General features: G+C 41.9%; 1 protein-coding gene across 1 annotated transcript in view; it reads right to left on the bottom strand.

The window, feature by feature from the left end:
- Positions 1–19,341, bottom strand: part of EFL1 (elongation factor like GTPase 1) — a 669,975-nt gene that overhangs the window by 53,323 nt on the left and 597,311 nt on the right. The window contains exon 19 of the mRNA XM_082255636.1: positions 4,482–4,666. Within this exon, the coding sequence (XP_082111762.1) occupies positions 4,482–4,666 (185 nt within the window). The remainder of the gene's footprint in view (positions 1–4,481; positions 4,667–19,341) is intronic.

Raw genomic sequence — 19,341 nt, 5'->3', positions numbered from 1 at the left:
AACAAGCCGCCCGTCATTCTCCCCTGTGTAGAAACAGTGATCATACGGTTCTACTATGTAGGACCATTGATCACTGTTCCTACACCTCAAGCCACAGCCAATCATAGTTAGAATCACGCCCCTAGGGACACACACCACCCCTCCCTCTCAAAAAAAGTTAACCCCTTCACTGCCAGTGTAATTTTACAGTAACAGTGCATATGTATAGCACTGATTACTGTAGAAATGTCACTGGTAACCCCAAAAGTGTCAAAAATGTCAGTCAAGGGTCCGATCTGTCCGCCGCAATGTCGCAGTACCGCAAAAAAATCGTAGATCGCCGCCATTACGCGTTAAAAAAAAACAACAAAAATGACAAAAATCTTTCCCTTTGTTAGTAAACGCGATAACTTTTGCGCAAACCAATCAAAATACGCTTTTTGCGATTTTTTTTACCAAACATATGTAGCATAAAACAAATTGGCCGAAAATGTTAAAACATTTTGATTTTTACATTTTTTTTCTGGGAATTTCATATAAAAAAAATGTGAAAAATATTGCTATTTTTGCAAAATTGACGCACTTTTTTGTTTATAGCGCATGATCAAAAAATCGCACAGGTGATCAAATACCACCAAAAGAAAGCTCTGTTTGTGGGAAAAAAAGGACGTCAAATTAATTTAGGTACAGCGTCGCACGACCGCGCAATTGTCCGTTAAAGTCACGCAGTGCCGAATTGCAAAATAGGCCCTGGTCAGGAAGTCTGATGTATCTAGTCCAAATTAAAAATTGACATCAGATGTATTTGTTTCCTCATCATATCACACATTCGACAAAACCGAACAGTAAACAGGGTATTAAAAACTGGAACAAAAACAAACCCTTTAACTTTAAGGTCAACAAATGACAGGCAGCTGGAAATGAAAAAATGTAGCAAGAAAACAGAACTGAGAAGAGTATCAAGCCACATGCTTCATCTAATATGCTGGTTATGTTTTTCCTTACATTCCATTCCTTCCAAATCTATCAAAGCTCCCACTGGGCTCTAATGTGTCTTAAAATCTCAATGTTATTTTCACTCCTGAAATTCTATGCAGCCCCAGACAGACACCTAACATCTGGCATGGGAGCAGGGCGTGCCTGCTAGGCAGGATCAGCTGTTATCTAAATGAGGACAAAACCCAACCAAACACACTTCTCCAAGATTACTTTTAAAACCGTGAAGCATTTTAAGAGCAAATTATTAGATGTAACGCCAATAAATTCACAAACAAGGTTCCTGGCTATTATCTACTAAAGAAAATCTCAGAGTTCGGAGGTATAGTCCATAATCTGATTAATGGAGTATAGTAATACACTACAAGACCGAGCCATGATTTTACTGCCTCTGATCATTGTCACTGTACAAAAAGCCTCACCCATGTAATGAAACAATGAGATACCAGAGCGTGACATTTTGCGGTATGAAGCATTCCAGCTATCTCCCTTGCTTACAAAATGAAATGTTAAATCTGATTGCTTACCATCCTGAATAGGTTTTATCTCTCCTTGTGAAGTTACAAGTGCATTTGTCTAATGCAGGGGTCTCCAAACTGTGGTCCGGGGGCCAGATGCGGCCCTTTGCTTGCCTTTGTCTGGCCCTTGGGGCACTGTTCCTCTCACTGATACAAGACACTATTCCTCCCACAGACACCAACTATAGAGCAACATTCTTCCTACTGACACCGATAATGGGGTACTATTCTTCCTACTGATACCAAAAATGAGGCACTATTCTTCCTACTGATACCAATAATGAGGCACTATTCTTCCTACTGACACCAATAATGGGGTACTATTCTTCCTACTGATACAAAAAATGAAGCACTATTCTTCCTACTGATACCAATAATGAGGCACTATTCCTCTTACGGATACCAAAAATGAGGCAACTATTCTTCCTACTGATACCAAAAATGAGGCACTATTCTTCCTACTGATACCAAAAATGAGGCACTATTCTTCCTACTGATACCAATAATGAGGCACTATTCTTCCTACTGACACCGATAATGGGGTACTATTCTTCCTACTGATACCAAAAATGAGGCACTATTCTTCCTACTGATACCAATAATGAGGCACTATTCCTCCTACTGATACCAAAAATGAGGCACTATTCTTCCTACTGATACCAAAAATGAGGCACTATTCTTCCTACTGATACCAAAAACGAGGCACTATTCTTCCTACTGATACCAATAATGAGGCACTATTCTTCCTACTGATACCAATAATGAGGCACTATTCTTCTTACTGACTCCAATGACGGGGTACTATTCTTCTTACTGACACCAATGATGGGGTACTATTCCTTCCATTATCAAAGACTGGATACTATTCCTCCCACTGACACCAATGATGGGGTACCATTTCTCCCACTGAAACCAATGATGGGACACTATTCTTCCTACTGGCACCAATGATGGGGTACTATTCCTTCCACTATCAATGACTGGGTACTATTCCTCCCACTGACACCAATGATGGGGTACTATTCTTCCTACTGACACCAATGATGGGGTACTATTTCTCCCACTGACACCAATGACGGGTTACTATTTCTCCCACTGACACCAATGATGGGACACTATTCTTCCTACTGACACCAGTAGTGGCAGTGGACAGTATCAGTAGGGCAGTGGACGGTGTCAGTAGGGCAGTGGATGGTGTTAGAAGGGCAGAGGATGGTGTCAGTAGGGCAGGGGACGGTGTCAGTAGGGCAGTGGACGGTGTCAGTAGGGCGGTGTGAGCAGTTTTTTATTTTATTTTTAAAATATGAGACCCCTGATTTCTAATTTTTTAAACAAAGAAAGGGACTGAGGACATAGATTCCCCCCTAGCTCCTCTCTCTGCAGTCTCAACTGCACTAGATAGTGAATGAATGGTGCTCGGTGCTTAGCGGCTTCCTGTTCATTCACAAACTGAAGCATAATAAACACATGACAGTTACCGGCCCCTTCCTTTGCTCTGCCCCCTGTGTGCCCGCAGCAGAAGGGGGAGGGAGAGGAGAGGAGGGAAGCTGGTGGTACTGCAGGGGGGGGGGGCAGCAGAGAGAATCTGCGCCACACAGGGTGATTATGGTGGGCCCAGCCACACCCGGCACACACCTATGGCTATAGGAGCCCACAAATTCCTATGCAAATATCAACTTTCTAAAAGTGCCCCCAACTTTCCACACCACTCTTTTAAGACGTGGCATTGCAACTTACAAATCAAGCTATGCAGTGCAGGAGGTAAAGGGGATTGTAAAGATGGACCTTTTGGAGGTACAGGGTTTCTCAGGAGCCATCAGTAGCACATTGGGGGATGGGATGCATTGTTAACATAACAGTAATTTTCTGCTATAATTTGTTAGTCTGAGGTTTACATAAGGACATTAGTTCATTTGGGTGATTTTCTGCTGAGGTAGACAGAATATTTTATAACTTTCCTCATCTGCTGTCAAGAAAGATAACGTATCTCATAAGTGTCCATCCACACTACCGCGACTTGTCAGCCTGACAAGTCATGGTCCATGCAGTGCAACAGGAACCGTTCTAATAGGAGCGACTCAAGTCGCTCCGACTTAGAAAAAGGGTCCTGTACTACTTCGGGGAGACCTCGGAGTGACTTGCATAGACATTTATTATATGAAGTCCGTGCAAGTCGCACCGAAGTCGCGGTGCACACGACTTCACAGGTCGCCCCCAAAGTCGGAGCGACCTAGTGTGAACCGGCACTTAAAGTGACTAGACCCCTCACATTTGTAAATATTTTATTATATCTTTTCATGTGACAACACTGAAGAAATGACACTTTGCTACAATGTAAAAGTAGTGAGTGTACAGCTTGTATAACAGTGTAAATTTGGTATATTCCAACATGATAATGCCCCCAAACACACCTCCAAGACAACCACTGCCTAGCTAAACAAGCTGAGGGTAAAGGTGATGGTCAAGCATGTCTCCAGACCTAAACCCTATTGAGCATCTGTGGTTAAATAAGAGGTAGAAAAGCGCAAGGTCTCTAACATTCACCAGCTCCATGATGTCATCATAGAGGAGTGGAAGAGGACTCCAGTGGCAACCTGTGAAGCTCTGGAGAAACCCATACCCAAGAGGGTTAAGGCAGTGCTGGAAAATAATGGTGGCCACACAAAATATTGACACTTTGGGCCCAATTTGGACATTTTCACTTAGGGGTGTACTCACTTTTGTTGCCATCGGTTTAGACAATAATGGCTGTGTGTTGAGTTATTTTGAGGGGACAGCAAATTGACACTGTTATACAAGCTGTATACTCACTACTTTACATTGTAGCAAAGTGTCATTTCCTCAGTGTTATCACATGAAAAGATATAATAAAATGTGAGGGGTGTACTCACTTTTGTGAAATACTGTATAAACACTCCTCCATCTGCAAAGCATCCAGTTCTGGTCCCATTTGATCTAGTGACTATTCAGAAGGAATAATTTGTTTACCTCCCAGTGACTGAACACCAGCTGGGGGCTGGCCAGGCCACTTGTCCTTTTTCTTATTTCATCAGCAAAGCCAAAGCTTTCGGCCACGGGGAGCACAGCCTTGATAATGAACATGTCTGTTCCTTCTTTCATCTCCTCCAACAGGACACGACCTTCTCTTTTTGACAGGACACCATACACACGACCTGTGGAAAGGTTCATAAGAAAACAAAAGCCGCTAAGTCAGTCAAATGGTTTCAATCAGTTTCTGCAAAACACAGCAACGTAATTTGAAAATGCCACCAAGAAGCTTGGGGTGAGAAAAAATAAAACTTGAGTTTATGAGAAGGATAAAAAGCTAAACGATGCATTTTATGTACTAAAAAATCTGCTCTTCTTCAAAAAGAACAGAATCATTTTCTGAATTCTGACTCATCCAATGACACAGAGTGATATGTAAGAGGATGTTTGAAAATTTTAATTATTATTATTATTATACAGGATTTATATAGCCCTAATAAAGAAGAGCAGCTTAAAATACTTTTCTGATTCCTTTGATCGGAGAAGACTCTCCAATTTAGGGGCAGATGAGAGATATAGCAACTTGCAAAAAAAACCAAAAAAAGCAAAACATGCAATTTTGCTAAAACACTAAGGCTCCATTCACACCTGGGCGATTTTGAGCGTTTTTCAGCTCCAAAAATGCTCAAAAAAAACGTTCCAAAACGCCCAACAAGTAAAACCCCATTCATTTAAATGGCCCCTGTTCACATCTGAGCGTTTTGCAAAATGCTTGTAGCTGAAAAAAAGTACATGAGCTTCTTTTTTGGGCTGATTACCAGTGTTTTTGATAGATGTCAATGCCTGCCTCTAAAAATGTCTGAAAAACGCCTAAAAATCGCGGTAGAAAAACGCGCGAAAAACGCTGCGCTCAAGTGTGAATGCAGCCTAAATATAAACTTAGCATCAGAAAGTGTTTAATTACTGACCTTCAGTTTCTCTTTTTTACTACTATTATTTAAAATTATTTAAAAAAAATTACATCTTTTTTTTTTTTTTTTTAACCACTTTCAGACCGAAGGATTTGGCTGCTCAATGACCAGGCCCTATTTTGCGATTCGGCACTGCGCGACTTTAACTGACAATTGCGCGGTCGTGCAACGCTGTACCCAAACGAAATTGACTTCCTTTTTTTCCCACAAGCAGAGCTTTCTTTTGGTGGTATTTGATCACCTGTGCGATTTTTATTTTTTGCGCTATAAACAAAAAAAGAGCGACAATTTTGAAAAATATAAATATTTTTCACATTTTTTTATTTGAAATTCTCCAAAAAAATTAAAAACCAATTTTTTTTAACATTTTAGGCCAATTTGTTTTCTGCTATATATTTTCGGCAAGAAAAAAATCGCAATAATCACTAATACTAACAATCACTAATAATAACTTGCTTTCCTGGAGACACAACAGGACATGAGTGGAAATCACTCCAAAGTGATGTGAAATTAGCTCTCAGCTGGCACTGGAACATGCAACCTGATAGATTTCCCATCACCTTTTGTTCCAATCACAACAGTAAAATGTGGGATTTCCCACCAACAATTCTTACCAAGTCAAAGAGCGAGAATGAACCTCCCTAAGTAGGGACATGGGCACCATGGAAAATCTGATGAAGGTTCTTACCATTTCCTTTTCATTTCAAAACAACAACGAAAAGTTTTTAGATAGCACTTTATTACATAACAAAGGAACACTACAGGTTATCTAAAGAGAGAACACAGCAGTGGTTATCTTTATTCAAGGAAAATACCTCTGAATAAATCTTGGATGAAGGCAGAATGTCAATGCTTTCACCTATGAAAATTTAATCTTGAGCTACTGAGCTCCACAGACAGGCTTTTTACAACAAAGAGCCAATGGGACAGGGGAAAATGTAAAAAGAAGCTTATAAGGGAAATACAACATATTAACCACTTAAGCCCCGGAGGATTTTCCTGCTAAACGACCAGGGGGTATTTTGCGATTCGGCACTGCGTGATTTTAACAGACAATTGCGCGGTCGTGCGACGCTGTATCTAAACGAATTTGGCGTCCTTTTTTTTCCCACAAACAGAGCTTTCTTTTGGTGGTATTTGATCACCCGTGCGATTTTTACTTTTTGCGCTATAAACAAAAAAAGAGCGTACATTTTGCAAAAATAACAATATTTTTCACATTTTTTTATATGAAATTCCCCAAAAAAAATGTAAAAATCAAAATTTTTTAAAATTTTCGGCCAATTTGTTTTATGCTACCTATGTTTGGTAAAAAAAAATCGCAAAAAGCGTATTTTGATTGGTTTGCGCAAAAGTTATCGCGTTTACTAACAAAGGGAAAGATTTCTGTCATTTTTGGTGTTTTTTTTTTTAACGTGTAATGGCGGCGATCTGCGATTTTTTTGCGGTACTGCGACATTGGGGCGGACAGATCGGACCCTTGACTGACATTTTTGACACTTTTGGGGTTACCAGTGACATTTCTACAGTAATCAGTGCTATATATATGCACTGTTACTGTAAAAATACACTGGTAGTGAAGGGGTTAACTTTATTTGGGAGGGAGGGGCTGTGTGTGTCCCTAGGGGCGTGCTTTCTACTGTGATTGGCTGTGGCTTGAACTGTAAGGACACTGATCAACGGATCTACATAGTAGATCCATGTGATCAGTGTTTTTACAGCGAGGAGAATGACAGGTGGCTTGTTTACACAAGCTGCCTGACATTCTCCCTCTCCCCCGCCGATCGCCGAGTGACCGGCGGACATCGGGTCCGCTGGTCACACGCGCGGGGGGGGGGGTCCGTGACCGCGCGGGAGCGCGCCTCCGCGGGGGCGTGCGCTCGCTCCCCAGAGCCTCACAGGCGAGCGACGTAGACCTACGTCACTCTGCCTGTGAGGGGCTGACTGCCGCAGTAAATATACTGTGAGCAGTTGGCAAGCGGTTAATATTAAATATTTCAGTTATCTAATCAAAAAAGTATTTTTATATTACTTTTTGGTTCTTAACATGAATAAAGGACAATTTATACAAAATAGTACAAAAAAAAGTAGCACTGTGAATAAAGTCTAACTAAAATTAAACCAAACATAAAACACCCACTGGTGCATGCATTTCAAAAGTTTGTGAAGAGAAATGATTATTATTTTGAATTTACGTAGTTACTTTATTGGACATTTTAATCTAATTTATTTTGATTTTCATTCACAATGCTACATCGTTTGCACTAACTGGTTTTTTATCACTTTTTAATACTGTGGCAGTGACATTTAAGCTGGATACATTTCTGTAGTGGGATTTACACTAAATTGAGTGGAGTATATTTGTTATTATTGTATTTCTCCATAGAATAGAAGTTGAGATTTTGTAATAGATACAAAATAACTATACATTGACTTTTTGTTGGGTGCAAACATGTTTTCTGCAAAGAGAAAGAGCTGATATTTGCTAATTTTATTATTACAGGTATTATTATAGCACAGACCATTTATGCAGCACTTTACATACTGAACATTTACATCAGTCCCTGCCTCAAGGAGCGTGCACACATACAACATACCAGGGCCAATTTAGGAAGGATCCATGTATGGGCAGGCTGGTTGTACTGAAGTTGATCCATCGATGACGTCGAATGACGAAACGCGTAGGGCGTGGTTTTGTGACCGAGGAAGGCTGAGTGATCTACCTTACAAGTGCGGTAAGCAGCGGCGCAACAGGTGGAGATCCACTGGCGCCATATATTGTCACAAGCACATAATCACTCACGTGGTTAATGGTATCAGCAGCACTCAGCACTTTATATATGCTTATGTATATGTGATATATGGTACACTGAGCACAGCCCATGATAATTTATTGAAGTTTTACTAGCACGCAGCACTTTGCAATTTTAAACGCACTGTATGCACCAATGCACTTTCACAAATATGTATGATTCATGCAGGTTTTGAAACTGCACAAATACACATTTTTGCTTTAAAATGGTAGCGCCAGTCCCAACATTTTCTTGCACTTTTTTCAAACACACTACCTCAGAGGTAGGTTGGGGGCAGCTTACACCACAATAATCACTATCCTGGTTCAATTAAGGTACTGAAACTCCATAGCGCTGGTATCTAAGCCTTTTATATTGATCCATCGATTGACTTCAGTATAACTAGCCTGTTGAATTTATTTTTTATGCGAATACTGCCCGCGGTTTAAGCCACAAGCAGTGACCATTGTATCCTGACCACTGGGAAAGCTCCTGCTGTCAGAATATAATTACTCAGAGGTATGGATTCCCCAATCAACACTGACTGATTGGGCAGTTAGGCATTTTTCTTGCCTTCAACCCATGGTTGAAGGCAAGAAAATAGCTTAACCACTTAGGACCGCCCACAACAGATTTACTGCGGCAGGCAGCCCCTCCTGCATGAACCGAAGTAGCCCTACGTCGGTCGCGCGCCTGCAGTTAGGGGGTGAGCACGGCAGCGGGAACTCCGATGTACGGGGCAGACGGCTTTGATTGCCGCTGGGCACACGCAAACGCTCCCCGCTGAGAGAGAAGGACGGTCAGCTATTGTAAACACAGCTGACCGTTCTTCTCTCTGGAATGATCACATAGCCCCTGTGATCCTTCTATATAAGATCACAGGTCTCTACGATCATTTCAAAAGCCCAACCACCATACAGTTAGAAACACGCCCCTAGGCTTACATTTAACCATTTGATAACGCACTGTGTTAACCCCTTCCTTGCCAGTGTGATTATTACAGTAACAGTGCATATTTTTAGCACTGATTACTGTAGTAATGTCACTGGTACCCCTAAAAGTGTCAAAAATGTCAGTTAGGGGTCTGAACTGTCCTCCGCAATGTCGCAGTCCTGCTTAAAATCGCAGATTGTCGCCATTACTAGTAAAAAAATAAAACAATAAAAATGACATAAATCTTTCCCGTAGTTAGTAGACACGATAACTTTTGCGCAAATCAATCAAAATACTCTTATTGCGATTTTTTTTACCAAAAATATGTAGCAGAAAACAAATTAGCTAAACATGTTAAAAAAATTTAGATTTTTAAATTTTTTTGGGGAATGTTATATAGCAGAATGTGAAAAATATTGTTTTTTTTTTTTCTTAGAATTGTCGCTCTTTTTTTGTTTAAAAAAAAAAAATCACAGGCACTCTGTGATATTTCCAGAGAGAAGAATGGTCAGCTGTGTTTACAACAGCTGACCGTTCTTCTCTCTCAGTGGGGAGTGATCGGAGGTGCCAGGTGGAAATTGGAGCCACCTGCCCCATGCATTGGAGTTCCCGCTGCCAAGTGGGGGCGGGAGCATGCCGCCAGCGGTGCGCGCTCGCCCCCTAGCTGCAGGAGCGCGACCGCCGTAGCCCTACGTCGGTTCACGCAGGAGGGCCAGCCTGCCGCAGTATATCTGTGGCGGGCGGTCTGGAAGCGGTTAATGGTGCTACAGACAGCAATAAAAGCCACATGCATTCTAATTCCTCTCCACTCTATCCAAAACTAAAAAAGAAGTTTTGCGTTTAGTTATAGTTTAAAGCAGAACTTTACTCTTTCAATCAACAATAATTATTTTTAACCCTTATGCTGCTGGCGTTAGTAAATAGATAGGAAGGTATATTACATTTCCTTGTTTTAGACTTTTTTTTCTTTTCTGCAGTTGCTTCCTGGTTTCTGGCCTGGGTCAAAATGATGTCATGAATCCCAGGAGTCATTGGCATTTTTTTTTTCTTTCATCCAGAGTAGATAGAGGTTTTCTCAGCTAAGTACACCATCCTGCCTCATGCCTGAGCTAAGGACAGACAGGTTCTAGGAAGTCAATGCTACATGAATCACCTGCCCTTACTCAAGATGGCCCCCGGCCAGACATGCTAGGGAGGTGTTTTTCAAAGTAATTTCTCAACAAAATGAAGCATGGAGACATTGGAAGATAATGGTAAGCAGGATAAATAGAGAGGGTGAATCTCTCTAATAGGGACACAGCAGAAAAAAAAAAAAAAAAAACTTGTCAAACATTCTAATCCCTCTTCACTCTATCCAAAACTAAAAAAAAAAAAAAAATAATAGTTATGCCTTTAGTTATACTTTAATGTATGGCCAGCCTAAAGAACCTTTGCTTCTCTGGAATCTCGGGGCAGCTGGTCAGGTGACCAAATGCCTAGGCATTGGGTCAGTGTAATGCTGGCCATACATGTGTAGATTTTTGGACATTCGACGAATGGACAAATGTCATTCGAAAATTGTCTTTTGCTTTTAACATTCAATTTCAAAATGAATGTAATTTCTTAAGCGATAACCACATACACTGCCCGAAAACTCGTTGATTGAGAAAAGTTTTCCTTCTTGCCCCTTCAAATTTTCCCATCACTACAGTCGAAAACGGACATAGATTTGACCCCACTAACGATTAGAAAATCAAACAAATTTTCTTAAAATGAAAATTTCCAAACGAAAATCTATACATGTATGGCCAGCATATCACTTCTAAAATTTGGTGATGGTATGAACAGCAGCACAACCTTGTGCACAAATGTTTATATCGCGAAATCTACAAACATTAAATTAAAATTTAGCATTAATGTTTACGTATTTTAGTTAAAATTTCAGCAATTTCTACACATGTTCAAAAAAAATTGCATTCCCACAGCTGTCCTCTGTAACAAAATAAAGAGGTCTTAGGATTTCCCTTGTATTGGAAATTTGGACTCTCTTATATAGCAGTTATGTGTTAACGGGCCTCATGCATGGAAGCCCAGAGAAAGAGCTTTTTGTGTTTTATACTGAAACCAGATATTTTTATTTATTAATACAGCCAGTTCTCTCGCAGACGCAAGACCCTTTCTGACTTTTTCAGTAAAATTTAAATACCAATGGCAGCCCGTCAGCATCCACCTGGTATGGCTCAGTAAAGTGAATTCTAATTGGTCACTGGGCATTATTGCTCTTTGCGTGATTAAGTGATTTCTGCCTTGCACTGGTTACTAAATATGTCCAGTTGTGTTTAGAATCAATCAGCAAAGGAAAGTACAGGGGAATACCAGAATTCCTGTATGGACTTTTTAGTTGTTGTGTAGCTATCCAAATAAAGTCAGATTTATCTTTTTAAAATCAAGTTGTGAAATTATATATGAAATTGTGTCTCTTTTTTACAGCAACGTTACATCTATAGACCCTTACGTGGGTGGTATGTAGTGGGCGGGGGTGGTACATAGTGGGCGGGGGTGGTACGTAGTGGACGGGGGTGGTACTTAGTGGGCGGGGGTGGTACGTAGTGAGCAGGGGTGGTACGTAGTGAGCAGGGGTGGTACATAGTGGGCAGGGGTGGTACGTATTGGGTAGAGCTTAACAGCAGCCAATTTTTGATGATGACATGAAGCCAGAAAAAGGTAAATTATTAATAATGGGATGACATTTTCAGAAAACCATGCAAGTCTGGCTGCTTACAAAAACATTTGAAAGAAAAGGCATCCCTGTAGGTCTTATTCAGTTTTTACAGCTAAATTGTAGCCACTTCCAAAGAACATGCGGCAAAATGCACTTTTTTTTTGCAGTGTTTTTTACAGAACCTGATGCATACATCACATAAAAATAATATACGCACATACATAACGTTAATGCTGATCTCAAGGTGTGATTATTATTGCATACTTGCACTGGTCCAGCTTGGACCAATATACAGTTCATATGCATACCTCATACCTAAGGCGGCGCTGAGGGAAGCTGACAAACACTGTAGTAATCGGTGTTACTACAGTGATATCTAGGATCTTCCAGGTCCTGTGTGGGCAGATTCCCTTCTACACACTTACCACAGGGTAATCCCCTTTCACACTTGTGCGACTTGTCCTGCAACTAGGGGCTGCAAAGTCGCATGACAAGTCGTACTCCATGATTTCCAATGAGTCCCGTTCATATCTGTGCGACTTCAAGTCACAACGACTTCAAAGTAGTCCCTGCACTACTTTGGGCCAATTTGAATGCATTTTTGAGGCAGACATAGGCATTGCTTCAAGTCCAGTCAAAATCATGTCAAAATATTGCGGTAAAATCGCACGACATTTAGGTGGCATAAGTGTGAAAGGGGCATAAGGAATGCTTTGTATTTTTTTTAACTTTATACAAGGCATTCTCGGATTGGGAAAGGTGCATATCGTAACCTCATCACCCCCTCCTCTCCAGAAAAGTACAAGGTGTTCCATGATTGGTGGCAGTCCTGAGAAAGCGACCACCTGTGTTGTGCATTTGGGTGACAGTCACTTGCATAGATTCTGATGGGACCTGGAAGATTCCCGCTTTTACTGTAGTAGCGACAACTAACTACAGTGATTTTTCAATGTCCAGCCTGGGCCAATATAAGTATGCATCACTGCTCACCCCTGAAGTTTAATTTCAATAATAGACCTAGCGTATGCATTTAGGTAAATGACAGATTTGGAATACCCTTTGTCAACATTCTGCACTTTGTCAAGAATAAGAAACCAAAAGAAAATCTGCGTTTGTGGTCAATTCAAGAATGCTGCAGAACACTAAACCTTTGACCATGTGCTTAAAGGCACATCTAAGTATATATGCGCTGCTATTTCTTTGGATTGTTTAATGTATTTATTTATTACAGGTACTTATGCCTTGTTTCCACTGAGCAGATCGGTTCGGGTCGGGTCGGTTTGGTACGGTACGCTATTTTGAGTGTTTCCATTATGAAAGTGGCCCATACAACCGAACCAAACCGCAGCATTCATGGTTCTCCTTCAGATGTAGGGCCATAGGAAATGGTACGGTAAGGTTAGGGCGGAGCTACTGGTGTCACACGATACATTCCACTGATTGGCGGACAGGAAAACGTCAATGCTCACGTCAAAGGAAAGCGCAAAACAAACACCATGTCACCGTTCAGTCCAGAGAATAGTTCAGACTTGCAGTTGAAACGCTCACCTGAATAGGCCGGACGATTCTAACTAGTGATCGACCGATATCGTTTTTTCGTTGCCGATACCGATATTTTGCCGATCGCATATCGGTATCGGCCGATATTTTCACACATGCAAAAATTACCCAAAAAAACCCCACAAAATTGTACACAAATCTCTTAACAAACATGTTAATCTTTATTTATTAACATTTTTAACATTAAGTGCTCGTTCTTCACACCTTAACTGCATAAAAACTGATAGGAAAACTTAAATTGCAAGGAGTTGGACGTTAGCATTTCACATCATCTTGATTGTGCATTAATTATAATAAAGTGCTGCAGTAGTGGACTCACTCACTGCAATATAAAAATGTTAATTCACTACTGCAGTGCAGTCAGCGCAAAACTGCTAGGAAAAAAACTAGGCAACAACAACAGTTACACAATAAAATACACACTGCACAACTGCTATAAAAAGAGCAAGGCAACAGCTACACGTTACAGTGGATTGCACTGGACTGGACTCTGAGTCAGTGGAGGACTATCTGCACTGCAGTATGGCACTGACTGCAACTACTCCAGTCAGCGCAATACTGCTAGAAGAAAAGCAAGGCAAGTAGGCAACAGCTACACATGTCACAGTGGATTGGACTGGAGTCAGTGTAGGACTATCCTGCACTGCAGTATGGCACTCACTGCAACTACTGCAGTCAGTGCAATACTGCTAGAAGAAAAGCAAGGCAACAGCTACACAGTGGATTGGACTGTGTACTACCACTGCAGTAGGGCACTCACTCATTGGAATAATTTTAAATCACTACTGCACTACTGCAGTAGTAATTTAAAATTATTGCAGCAGTGAGCGGTGTTCTACTGCAGCAGTAGTCCACTGGCACTGACTGCAATCCAATGTCTATGTTTATTTTTTTTTTCTATCACTTTTGCACTGACTGCAGCGCAGCACAGTCAGTGCAAAACTGTTCGAAAAAAATAGATTGTCCAATCCACTGTCTAGCTTGTGTCTGACTCAGTGGACTGGTGGACAGACACTACACTAGACTAGACTAGCTACACTTTCAAATCAATATTCCCAGTTAAGTAGAACAATATTATAGATCAGAAAGCATAACATTTCAGCATGTTCACCAGTTAAACGGCTTCTTTTCTTTTCATAAATTGCTGCCACTTTATTAAAAATACGCTCACTTGGTACTGAGGAAGGAGGAGCAGAAAGGTATCTTCTAGCATGAGAAGCAAGTCTTTTGTAGCATGCCTCATTTTCTTTCCACCACTGAAGAGGATCACTTCTTCTGCCAACTACTGGTTCCTTCAAATAGAGATGAAGTTCATCATCCAGGCTCATTATTGCAGATTCTGATGAATCCTCTGCATGAGGCCCCAATAAAAGGCTGAACCTTGCATCTATTTGACCACGATGAATTTTCTCTTCTGTCCGTTGTCTTTTGGGACATTTTTCTCCTGCTTCCTGCTCTTCCACATGAGAAACCTTCTCTTCTTGTCCTTGACTTTTCTTTTCGTCATGAGGAACCTCCTGCACCTTCTGTTGAATATCTTCTGTCAGCCATTGCTTTGCCTTGGCCAATACATCATCAGAGGAGAAAGGATGTTTCTTGTATCGAGGATGCAAAAGACATGCAAGCACAACAGTTTTATTCTCCTCATGCTTCTCAAGCCTTTTGGCGAGCCTGTCCCTCATGGCCTGCCTACATGCTTTGATGCCACGTGTGTTGGGTCCTTCATTCTGTTGAAGAACCATCTTCAGGACTCTCACACATGGGATCACAGAGGAAACAGATGAGTCGTAATGACTCACCTCTCAGTGGTTCCAGTGCTTCTGCCATCACTTTTGTGAACACTCTGGGGGAAGATGACAGACCAAAAGGAAGAGCCCTGAATTGAGGATGCAATACCGATTCACCAAAGTTGACAGGGAGCGGGAGAAACTTTTGACAAGACTTGGCTATTGGTATGTGCAAATAAGCATCCCTCAGATTTAATGACGTCATGAAACACCCTGGGGACAGAAGCTTTGTCACCGAGTGGATTGTGTCCATCCGGAAGTGTTTGTACCGTATCGATTTGTTTACAATCTTTAGGTTTAGGATCATCCGGTATTTGCCAGAGGGCTTCTTTACCAAAAAGATGTGTGAATGTAAGCCCTGGCCTTCCTGTTCCTTGGGGACTTGGATTACAACTTACTGCTGCATCAGCTCCTGTAAAAGGGAAATCATTGCGGAAGCTTTTTCATTGTTCCTTGGGAGAGGGGTGGCATAAAACCTGCTTGGGGGTGTTTCAGAGAATGCCAGGTTGTAACCCCAGGCAACGATGTTCCTGATGAAGGGACTTGAGGTTATTTGCTCCCATTGAGGAAAACTGATAACCTTCCTCTCACCGGCTCCCACTGGGAGGAGGCTGTCATTTGCTTTTGGCGGATTGATCCGGGGGTCTGAAAAGCACCCCATCTCTTCCCTTGCCCCTCTGGGGGTGCTTTTCAGACCTGGTTTTCTGGTCCTGCTTTCTACCTCTCTGGGACTGAGGAACAAAACAAATTTTTTTCTTGAAAGGCTGCTTCTTTTTAGAAGGGAAGGCTTTCTTCCTATCAGCAGTTCTATCTAAAACTGTTTCCAGGTCTTGCCCGAACAAGAGATCCCCAGAAAATTATATTTCGCACAATTTGATCTTTGAAGCTGAGTCACTTGACCAAGTTTTGAGCCAAATTGTGCGTCTGGCCGAGTTGACCAGTGCTGAGGGTCTTGCAGACATTTTGATTGATTCTGCAGGAGCATCAGTCATATATTTGACTGCTTTCAATAGTACTGGGAAGGACTCGAGTAACTCTTTCCTTGATGTCCCCAATTCCACGTGCCCTTTAAGCTGTTCTAACCAGCACTCCAAATTCCTAGCAACTACAGCCAGCTTAAGGCTGGATGAAGTGGAATCCCATACCTTTTTTAGGAGTGAATCTGTCCTTTTGTCCATTGCATCCTTTAAGACACCCATATCCTCGAATGCCAAATCTGTGCGACAAGAGACTTGAGAAAAGGCTGCATACACCCTGGGCCTTTTATTTCAAACATGGGTCTCATCATCTTCAAAGGGGATACTTCTCCTAAGGGTCTTGGAGAAAAAAGGGGCCCTCTCAGGATATTTTCATTCTTTTTTAATTGTCATCCGACAGAACCTTATGAACTGGGAATAACCCATGTTTGGATTCATCTAGTCCCTGATACATTCTGTCATGTACGGATAGTTGAACCTTCTCCTCCTGGATGTCAAGAGTAGTAAAGATTGCTTTAAACAAATCATCTACTTCCTCTAAAGATAAATTGTATACGGAAGTTCGAGAAATGTCTTCCCTTTCATCCTCGAGTGGAAGAAGTGTACTCTGAGTCACTGGCCTCTGCCGACTTTGAGGTGGATGCCAGGGAGCTGGATAAAGTACTTTGCTGGGAGTCTGTCTGTGTTGCTGGCACTTTAATCAATAAGGAATGAACTGAACTTAAAGGATCCGTTAACTCTTTCACAGAAGAAAACAAATCTTTACATTGCTGTGAAGTTTCCTCTTTAACATGGTCTGCTATGCAGGTTTTGCATAGCGGTTTTGGTCATGAATCTCTCAGGGGTTTTTGCAAGAAGGACACTTCTTTGAACTGAGGGAGATCCTTTAGATTTATCTGTGGTTTTAATGTGAAACCCAAACATAAACAAAAAAGCCAACAGTGACCTAACAGCTGGACGGAAAGCTATCAGACTGAACAGGCTACTACCACCTAAGGAGAAGAAGGCCCTCTGTGTGCTAACCAGCCAACACTAAAAGACAGAATCACTGCCTAAACTGTAAGGCTGAGAACAGTAATCACAGCACTTAAAGAGCAGGCTCCCACAGAAGGAAGTAGAACAACAAACAATAAGGCCAATAGTGAATATAAAGGCATCACTGTACCCCTCTTACTTGGGCCTGGCCGGTGCTTGTGGTGCCTGCTTCCGCCGATGCTGCAGCCCTCTCCTCCATCTAGTACAGACTGTGCAGCAGAAAGTGACAGAACCACCATCTGTTTAAATCCACACTTCCTGCCTTCCCCACATCATCGGGACCGGAAACGGAAGCACCAACCTTTTGACCAGCCCCCTGGTCTTGCGTTCCAGCGGCTGGAACGATTGTCGCCACGCCCTCGCCAGAAGTCCCGCCAACCGGAAATTACGCACTCGCCATTCGGGACTCGGGACCGTCATGCGGGGACTGCCGCGAGACATGCCTCCCCGCCTGTATCCCGCACACAAAAGCTAGACCCCTGACGAGGCACTGCTCCCCTGAGCTGGAAGGATCGGGGGCTCCGGAACACCCCTCTCCACTACAACTGGGGGGGGGTGCTGGGATGGTCATGTACACACCAAAAAAGCCTAGAGGTAAGCCTACCCTTTCTCCATCTGGAGAGAGCGCAACCCTCTAACTGGTTCCCTGCAGCGCTTCCACCATAGTAGAGGAAACACAATAACTGAAGGAATGCTGGAAGAAGAGGGATTTTAAAGGCTGCAGTGTTTCCTGGGAAGTTTGGGTGGAGCTGCGCTCTCTCCAGGTGCTGTCCTGAAAGGCGATTTGGGAAAATCTGAATATTAATAGAATACAAACAACAAATAAACAAGTCCAAAAACTGAAAGTCCATATAGGTATTACAAACCAGTGTGAAATCTTGTAAACGGGGGGGGGGGGGGGGGGGGCACCTTGAATACACCACCAAAGTGATCATGTGTGCCCTTACCCTTTAGAAAGAACACTCACCAGACCAAATTGCCACCCATTCTATCAATATATCTTGGAACTATTGAAGAAATCGAACAAACGGAGAGAAAAAAAAAAAAAAGATTGAAGGAAAGAAAAAAGGTAGGAAAAGGGAAATGGGTCAGGAAAGAGAAAAGAAAGGAAGGAAGAGTCAGTCAAAATTTAGTTAGGGTACGGATACATTTCTTATCCATGCATCCCATGTCACCTCAAAGTTCTTGGTGGAGATGTGGAGAATAAAAGTAAGTCTATCATTGACCATTACCCAGGTAATTTTATTCTTTACGTACTCAAGGGGAACCGTCAACTGCTTCTAGTATTTAGCAATAGTTATTCTGGCTGCTAAAAATATATACGGTAGGCAATGAGTTTCGTCAATTTTTTGGGAGCCTCCTCAGGAAGGTTTTGAAAAAGCGCAGGTTCCGGAGATCTACGGAGGTTAATCTTTGAGTGTATCAAATTAAATACTCAAATCCAGAATCTAGTGACTACCAGACATTGCCACTAGACATGATACCTTGTACCCATCTGGCCACAACGCCTGAAGCAGATAGGGGTTGCCGTCTGACACCCGCATTCGCTCCCCGCCGAGAGATGGAAGGTCAGCTGTTGTAAACACAGCTGACCGTTCTTCTCTCTGAAATGATCAGAGAGTGCCTATGATCCTTCTATATAGGATCACAGGTCTCTATGATCATTTCACAAGTCCCTACCGCCCAGTTAGAAAACACTCCCCTAAGCTTACAATTAACCCTTCGATCACCCCTAGGTTAACCCCTTCCCTGCCAGTGTCATTATAACATTAACAGAGCATATTTTTAGCACTGATTACTGTAGTAATGTCACTGGTCCCCCCAAAAGTGTCAAAAATGTCAGTTAGGGGTCCAATCTGTCCGCCGCAATGTCGCAGTCCCGCTAAAAATCGCAGATCGCCACCATTACTAGTAAAAAAATATAAATGAATAAAAATGACATATTTCCCCTAGTTTGTAGATGCAATAACTTTTGCGCAAACCAATTAAAATACGCTTATTGCGATTTTTTTTTTTACCAAAAATATGTAGTAGAATACAAATTGGCCTAAAAGAATGAAAAAACAGGATTTTTGTAAGAACTTACCGTAAAATCCGTTTCTCT

Source organism: Pelophylax lessonae (genome assembly GCF_965119305.1).
Source record: "Pelophylax lessonae genome assembly, chromosome: 4".
In the NCBI taxonomy this organism is placed as follows: Eukaryota; Metazoa; Chordata; class Amphibia; order Anura; family Ranidae; genus Pelophylax; species Pelophylax lessonae.
Note: the sequence above shows the minus strand (reverse complement) of the source record. Positions and strands in the feature narration are given on the sequence as shown.